Source organism: Pristiophorus japonicus, chromosome 10 (genome assembly GCF_044704955.1).
Source record: "Pristiophorus japonicus isolate sPriJap1 chromosome 10, sPriJap1.hap1, whole genome shotgun sequence".
NCBI classification, from domain to species: domain Eukaryota; kingdom Metazoa; phylum Chordata; class Chondrichthyes; family Pristiophoridae; genus Pristiophorus; species Pristiophorus japonicus.
The window spans coordinates 152,530,494-152,539,561 of record NC_091986.1 but is presented as its reverse complement, the minus strand read 5'-3'; the positions used below and the strand labels follow the sequence as shown (position 1 = coordinate 152,539,561).

At 44.2% G+C, this 9,068-nt stretch overlaps 1 protein-coding gene across 2 annotated transcripts in view; it reads right to left on the bottom strand.

Moving 5' to 3' along the window:
- rnf17 (ring finger protein 17) overlaps positions 1-8,682 on the bottom strand; it is a 265,192-nt gene extending 256,510 nt beyond the window's left edge. For both annotated transcript variants that reach the window (XM_070892177.1, XM_070892179.1), the window contains exon 1: positions 8,578-8,682. In XM_070892177.1, the coding sequence (XP_070748278.1) occupies positions 8,578-8,647 (70 nt within the window). In that variant the 5' untranslated portion in view covers positions 8,648-8,682. The remainder of the gene's footprint in view (positions 1-8,577) is intronic.
- Positions 8,683-9,068: the final 386 nt, after the last annotated feature.

The window sequence follows — 9,068 nt, the reverse complement described above, 5'->3', positions numbered from 1 at the left end:
CATTCGGGTATGAATAATACGGATGAGGAAATGGATGAACAAGTGTTTGGACCCCTGAAAGCAGCTTTCGTGGCAGGTCTAAAGCCAGAACTGTCCAAAATGCTTAAGGTAGTGTTACCGGACTGGGAAGGTAGAGGAACTACCTTTGCAGCATTGGTGGATCGATGTAACCAATTAGATCAGGATATGGGGTCTAAAGTCCGAGCCCTGCAGGCTGTGGGATGGAAATCCCAGGATTCCGATAAACAGTTATTAGGAAAATTACCCGGAAAATGTCATTATTGTGGGAAAGGTGGTCACTGGGCCAAGACGTGCAGGGCAAAACAGCAAGGTCGTGGCCGGGGAAGAGGACACAGCCAGGGATACAATTCAGCCAACAAACCAGGCTTGTCACAAGGTAACGACCTCACAGAAGCATTTAAACGACTGACAATACAACAACAGAAGGAGTTACTTGGGATAGCAAAAAACGATTAGAGCCCACCCTGGTCCCCCTCCGCGCACTAATACAACAAAGGGGAGATGGGCTATATATAACTGTGAGGGTGGGCGATAAGGATGTGGACTGTCTTTTAGACACAGGGGTGGAATTAACATGCTTACCCCTACAATATGGAGACTTTTTGTCATTGGATGGTAGGGCACGTACAGCCTATGGAAATTAAAAGGACAACACCGGTACTTATAGGGCTGGGTCCACATGAACTAACCACGCCGGTCTGGATAGGCCCAGTAGATTAACCCCTTTTGGGAATGGACGTTCTAATCCAAATAGATTCATCGTTGCATTTCGAGAATGGTCGGGTGACATGGTCAATTAAAACTTTGAAGAAAGAATTGAAGGAACACCCGATATGGGCTAAAGATAAGAACGATTATGGCCTACTCCAGATGGACCAATCCTCCATGCACTAAACAGTATCCCATCAGTCCAACTGCCATCGCGGGAATCTTACCGGTTATTCAGCAATTGGAGAAACAAGGGGTGCTTATTAAAACGCATAGCTCCTCCAATAGCCCTGTGTGGCCGGTACAGAAATCTAATGAGACTTGGCGTTTGACTGTCGATTATAGGAAAGCTAACCAGTGTATTCATCAAAAAGCTCCTTTGGTCGCAGATCCCTCCACCATTTTTAATGCCCTCAAACCGGAACATAAATATTTCTCGGTTATAGATATGGCCAATGGATTTTGGTCGGTGCCTCTGGCACCGGAGGTTCGACAGTGGTTTGCTTTCACTGTCCAAGGACAACAGTATACTTGGACCCGGTTACCGCAGGGTTTCCACAACAGCCCTACGGTATTCCACATGGTTTTACAAAGCCATTTGCGAGAATTACCTTCCCTGTCATCCACAGTCATCCAATATGTAGACAATATCCTGCTAGCTTCAAACACGGAAGAACAGCATGAACAAGATTTACGAGCTTTGCTGGACCACTTTTGGCTGAAAGGACATAAAACCAGATCGACAAAGCACAAATATCCCAAGAGGTTGTATACCTGGGACAAAAGATTTCACAAGGAAAGAGAGAACTTACCCAGGATAGAACTGCAGTCATTCGGGCTGCTAAAAAAAAACACCACTATTCAGGAACTAAGGTATTTTTTGGGATTGTGTAACTTTAACAGAAATTGGATTGACTCCTTCACACAGCTTGCTCAGCCATTGAATAATATTTTAAAGGGGAAACGTGCCTCTAAAGAAGCCATCACCCTCACTAAGAAACAGCAAGAGGCCTTTCCTGAGTTTGAAAAAGGCTGTGTGTTCGGCACCGGCTCTGGGAATCCCCGACAGTGGTCAGCCATTTACCCTGTTTGTCCATGAGAAAGAAGGATATATGACAGCTATACTGACACAAGAACATGGGGATCGACAAAGACCTATTGGCTATTATTCGGCAAAACTGGATGCGGTAGCTCTCGGATGGGGAAGTTGCCTAAGGGCCATGGAAGCTAGATCACTGCGGGTCTAGTCCTCGACCAAAAGCTGATTGTCGTGTCCCCACACTGTATACGCTTTGCTGTCTATGAATAGAATGTCTCAGGTGATGGCAGCTAGATGGACCCGCTGGACAGCAGTTTTGGAAGCTCCTAATCTCCATATCGTCCGGGCCAGCCCGGTTAATCCCGCAACTATGTTCCCGATGTCAGAATCGAGGGAGCAAGAGGGGGGAAGAATGTGAAGAGCATGATTGCGTGGAGATTTTAAAAGAAACAGAAGAAGCAGCATTAGCAGCAGAGGAGCCTCTCCACAACCCAGACCTCGTCCTGTTTACAGATGGTTCCTCCTTTGTTGACAATGGTACCAGAAAAGCAGGATGGGCAGTTACAACCTTATATGAGGTAGTGGCAAAAGGATGTTTACCCTCAGGAACGTCAGCACAACAGGCCGAGTTACGGGCCCTGTCAGAAGAATGTCGAATAGCAGAAGGACAGACAGCTAATGTCTACACAGATTTGCGTTATGCTTTTGGAGTCGCTCACGACTTTGGTCTGTTATGGTGGAAAAGAGGATTCCTCACTGCTGCTAGTACACCTATCCGAAATGGAAAAGAAGTCTGAGACTTACTAGAGGCCATACAATTACCTCAAGAAGTGTCCATCCCGAAGTGTAAGGCCCATACCAAGGAAAATACCACGGAAGCACAGGGAAATGCCCTAGCCGACCAGGCAGCTAAAGATGCCGCCTCACAGGGCGTTCCCCCAGAAGAACCAACACAGATGCGCAGATTGAAAGCACTCAGGACTCTGACACGAGACCTTCAAACAATGCAAGGCGAGTGCTCCAGAGAGGAAAAATGGACATGGATTGAGGCAGGAATTAAGCTATGTGAAGATGGTGTCTGGAGACAAAGAGTTACTGACAAGCCAGTCGCGCCACAAGCGCTTATGCCTTTTTTAGTCCAACAGATCCACTCGTGGGGACACTTGGCCTCACAACAGATGACGGCATGGTTCCAGAAAAGCTGGTGGGGTCGGGGATTTAAAAAACATGCCCAGCTGGTAACAGACCGCTGTGTGGTCTGCCAGAAAAATAATCCTGGACCAATCACGGTAATGCCCCAACTGAGGCCCCCTGCCCCTGTTGGACCATTCCAAAATCTGCAGGTTGATTATATATCTCTTCCTTCATGCCAAGGATACACTAACATTCTTGTCATGGTCGACAGATTCTCTAGATGGGTAGAAGCTGTCCCAACTAAAAGAGCCACAGCCAATCACACTGCAAAGGTCGTGTGTAAGGATTACATTCCCCGATGGGGAGTCCCGAGTAGCATTGACTCAGATCAGAGAACACACTTCACAGGTGCTGTCTGCCAAGAAGTCTGTAGGTTACTGAACATTATGTGAGATTTACACTGTCCTTATCATCCACAATCATCAGGACAAGTAGAGCGAATGAATCGAACTCTGAAACAACAGCATGCCAAATATCACCAAGAAGGAACACCATGGCCCCAGGCACTACCAATAGTGCTATGCAACATTAGGGCAACCCCGAACAGAACTACAGGTCTAAGCCCATTTGAAATTATAACAGGAAGACCCATGTCGCTGCCAGGAACTATTGATTTAAGGAAAGCTGATGTTCACTTAATGAGTGACACTTTGTTATCATACTGTCAGAACCTAACCAATGCTATTAGTTCTGTTTCCCCGACAGGTATCGGCAGCTTGGGGTAATCCACCCGAAGGAGGACACGACATCATCCTGGGAGTCTGGGTGTATGTGAAAAAGTTGCATAAAGAACCTTTGGGTGCCAAGTGGGAGGGACCTTATCAAGTGTTATTGACCACCCAGGCAGCTGTTAAAGTCCAAGGAAAGAAAGCCTGGATCCACACTTCACACGTTAAACGAGCACCCGTAACTGAAGATGAAATCCATTAAGGACAATTACTTTTTGCCAAAATGTATAAATTTACTGTATTACTGATTGTAAGTATTCTAGGCATAGGCCTACTTCTTACTAGCCGACCCTCTGCACCAATGGGAAATAGTAGAGTACCAAGGGAATTACACGTAAATACGTTTTTATATATGTCATACATTTATGCCAAACAAGGTAACATTTCTAGTTGTTGGGTGTGTGCGCATATTCCTATTCACTCATAGGGAGGGATTTCCTTGAGGCCAGTTCCCTTGAATATCTCGGAAATGGCTGAGTGGATAATTAATCAAAACAAAACAGGCAAGGCGTTTCAGGATACGGAAAACTGGGCACGTAAATGAAAGTCAGCAGGTTACAATCTGACTACCTTTGAAGGGGGATACCAACCATGCTACAATAATTCCAAATGGCCCCCATTTTTTGTTATCACTAATACAACGGGAATAGGAAGACCGGGGGAAATTGGTCTGTCTGATTAGAAACATCAAAGGAGGCCAAAATATGGGGTATAGTAACTGCTCCCGGAATTATAATGTAATCAAGCCATGGAACCGTCCAAACTGGGCTGATGTGGGAATTTTTAACGTAACGGGATTCCGAATAAAACAGATGGAAAAGCCTGGACAGGCCCCGGAGTGTTGCTGACAAAGAAACAGCTAACATTCATTGCCTATAATGGCGCCTATTGGGTGCGTGGCCACAAGGCCTACCCTTGGCTGCCCCAGAATTGGACAGGAGCCTGCTATTTAGCCTACATTGTGCCATATATGTATCATATTTTTAAAGAATTTTTAGGACTTTTCAGAATGGCAGGCAGTGACTAGTGGGGTACTGCAAGGTTCTGTGCTGGGGCCCCAGCTGTTTACACTGTACATTAATGATTTAGACAAAGGGATTAAATGTAGTATCTCCAAATTTGTAGATGACACTAAGTTGGGTGGCAGTGTGAGCTGAGAGGAGGATGCTATGAGGCTGCAGAGCGACTTGGATAGGTTAGGTGAGTGGGCAAATGCATGGCAGATGAAGTATAATGTGGATAAATGTGAGGTTATCCACTTTGGTGGTAAAAACAGAGAGACAGACTATTATCTGAATGGTGACAGATTAGGAAAAGGGGAGGTGCAACGAGACCTGGGTGTCATGGTACATCAGTCATTGAAGGTTGGCATGCAGGTACAGCAGGTGGTTAAGAAAGCAAATGGCATGTTGGCCTTCATAGCGAGGGGATTTGAGTACAGGGGCAGGGAGGTGTTGCTACAATTGTACAGGGCCTTGGTGAGGCCACACCTGGAGTGTTGCACATATATCCCAGATAGCTCCAAAGAAATTACCCACTTAGCGGAGCATATCCAAAAGGAGTATTGTGTACAGTTTTGGTCTCCTAACCTGAGGAAGGACATTCTTGCTATTGAGGGAGTGCAGCGAAGGTTCACCAGACTGATTCCCAGGATGGCGGGACTGACCTATCAAGAAAGACTGGATCAACTGGGCTTGTATTCACTGGAGTTCAGAAGAATGAGAGGGCACCTCATTGAAACGTTTAAAATTCTGACGGGTTTAGACAGGTTAGATGCAGGAAGAATGTTCCCAATGTTAGGGAAGTCCAGAACCAGGGGTCACAGTCTAAGGATAAGGGGTAAGCCATTTAGGACCGAGATGAGGAGAAACTTCTTCACCCAGAGAGTGGTGAACCTGTGGAATTCTCTATCCCAGAAAGTTGTTGAGGCCAATTCACTAAATATATTCAAAAAGGAGTTAGATGAAGTCCTTACTACTAGGGGGATCAAGGGGTATGGCGAGAAAGCAGGAGTGGGGTACTGAAGTTGCATGTTCAGCCATGAACTCACTGAATGGTGGTGCAGGCTAGAAGGGCCGAATGGCCTACTCCTGCACCTATTTTCTATGTTTCTATATAGAGTCACTGTCGGAACATTTACACCGTCCTAAGAGAGCTATCACAGAAACAGAGAGGTTCTTTGCCATTCTGATCCCCAGGTATGGGACTGCCAGACTGGCAAGGGAATCCATTAACATGGCATCCGTTGTGGAACGGGTAGCCAATGATACCTCAGAGGCCCTAGTTAAAATCAATGCAGAAATGGTAGCAATCCGCACAGTAGCCCTACAGAATAGACTGGCCCTTGATTACATCCTGGCTGAAAAGGGAGGTACTTGCGCCCTACTCGGAACTGAGTGTTGCACATATATCCCAGATAGCTCCAAAGAAATTACCCACTTAGCGGAGCATATCCAAAAGGAGGTAGAAAAACTTAAGCAACCCCCATCATTCACTTTGTGGAGCGGAGCCACTGCATGGCTAGGTTCAATAGGAACGTCATTGGTGGATACTAGTCGCTGTAATTATTTTACTTTTATATTGTTTGTTTATGTTGATTAAATGTTGTTGCAACCAGGCGGCTGTAGCTGCTGTCCCGCATGTGAGACACCTTGCAGGTCCCAGCAGACCGTCTGTACGTGGCACAGTGGTATGTTATGCTTAAGGGAAGGTTGTTTACTGGTTGAATTAAGATATTGATTTGAATTAAATTGGAATAAGGTTAATTAACCTACTAAAACCAGACTTCCATTGTGGCCACGATGGAACTCGGGTTGGTGTAAATTTGCGTGGAAGCTACTAGTCCGGACATGTGGCGAAACACATCAACAAATTTTAGAAGAAAACTCTATTAACATGTATGAAATTATTTTGTAGAATGTTTAACCAGTGATACCTGATGTTTTATGATTCAGTTTGTGAAAGAATCAAAGGGGGGATTGATAGAGAATTCAAGCACTGCACCCTAGCTGCAGTTTTGAGAAAACACAGACCACATTGCATTAAGTCATCAATCAACTTGACATTTTAGGATCTTGGGTAGCGAGCCAATTAAAAAGTTAACAGACTATCAATTGAGCCAATAAGGTCAAAGAAGGCGAGTTCTTTTCTGTAAATTGAACCAGGTATAAGTACAGCCATTTTGGCCATGTGGTCTCAGAAGGACAACGGCTTGGCTTAAAACCAGAAGCTTGTTGCTGCTGCCAAAATAAAGTTACATTAAAACTACAACCGGAGTTTGTATTTCATTGGCAATTAAGAGATCTATCAGAGAGAGAGAGAGAGAGAGAGAGAGAGACACTATGACAAGAGAGACAGAGATAGAGGCCCGTCCCAGCACGCTGTTGGAGGGCTCCCGGTGCTGCAGTCGGTAAGTAGAAACTTAATTTTTTATTTGATTTTTTAAATTATTTTTTTAATTTTTTAATTATTGGTTGATTTATCTATCATTTATTATTGATGATGGCTCTTTATTTGTAAAAGTGAAGTGTTTAATGTTTGTAAACCCCCCCCAAATCTCTCGTTCTCTATGCCTGATTTATAAGTGTAGGCAAGGTTTTTCTAAGCGTACAAAAAGCTACACTTCACTCTAAGTTAATTTGGAGTAAGTTTTCGCTGCCTAAACTTGCAAAACAGGCGTAAGTGGCTGGACACGCCCTCGTGAAAACAAAGTTCTACAATGAAACTATTCTAACTCACTTGAACTGGAGCAAACTAAATGCCGAGAATTGCAATTTCTAAGATGCTCCATTCTAAACTAGTTGCTCCAAAAAAATAGGAGCAACTCAGGCCAAAACTTGTGCCCAAGATGTTAGCGCTGGCTCATTACAATTAACACTTCTGACTCAGGCAAGAGTGTTACCAATCAGGTGATGTATATCAATTGGATGTTGGGGGGCACAGTATGTAATGTGTGTCTCTATAAATAAAATATTCTATCCTTCCAACACCTGGCTATCCAACTTTTACAAGGCTATGGTTCAAGTTCCACTCCAGAGACTTGAGCACAGAATCTAGACTGACACTTCAGTGCACTACTGAGTGTGCTGCACTGTTGGAGATGCAGTCTTTCAGATGAGATGTTAAACCGAGGATCCGTCCGCCTGCTCAGATGGATGTAAAAGATCCCACGCCATTATTTTAAAGAGCATGGGATTTCGCCCTAGTGTCCTGAGCAATGTTTATCACTTAAGCAACAACACAAAGACATTATCTGGTCATCACATATTATCTGGTCATGAAAGGCATTATATAAATTCAAGTTCTTTCTTTACCCTGATGGCTACACACCCATATCACCACCTGACTTATTTACAGATACCAACTAACTTTCTATGTTTCTCAAGCATTGTGTCCATTTCAGATATCTAATTTATCTTTTTTTTTTACTACTTAACAGGCATTATTGGTGGCACAACCCTGAATATTGTATTGCAATTCGACCAATCACCTGCCAGTATTACTATTACAACAGAGCAGCACATATATCTCGCTAGATGGTATAGGTCAGTTGCTTCGGGCTGATTAAAGGCTGTTTGTAAATTTTCTCAATTATCCTCCATTTGTCCATAATAATCTTTCTCCAGCAACCAAGAGGCAAGGCCAACTGAACTGTGGAAGAGGTGTGCGATGCCGAGACTTAGTTAAGGACAAATGGAGGATAACTCAGGACATTTACAAACAACCTTTAACCAGCCCGAAGCACCCTGGCCTAGCCGGGCAACACTTCCGTTTGACAGTCCCCACCTCTCCTCTCCCGGCCCCTTGTTCACATTTCTTCTACAGAAAAACAATCCCTTTAACGGTCGCAACCAAAAATTGATCCAAGCCACCGACTTCTGTACTCACCAGAGAGCCGAAACTGCCGCTGACAGCGCGAGCAAGCCTTTCTCGCCACCATTCCACCGCCCGCCGCCATTTTCTAGCTGCCTCGTGATTAACCAGTTCCCGCTTGTTCACCCACCACCGACAGGAAATGCAGCGCCATCTCTTCCGGCCTTGCGCAAATGAATGCTGCGAGGCCACAACACTGAGAGCCTTATGCTTTTCGCTGTTAAAGATTCTGTTTGTTGTAGGTGTCTAGTTAATATTTTAAAATTATCCAACACCAATGCACACTTTACTGTTTTTTTAATTTAAGATTTTTGTGTGGGACTGAAAATAGAAACACTTCCAACTCATCTAAGAAAATATTCTTATACTATACATCATTTAGTGTCATTTATAATTCTTCGTTTCTTTCATTTTATAACAGTTGGTAATGATTAATAGCAATAAAGAAAATATAATTTGAGTCAGAGGAAATGTATTAGCATGGATAGAGAATTGGCTGGCGAACA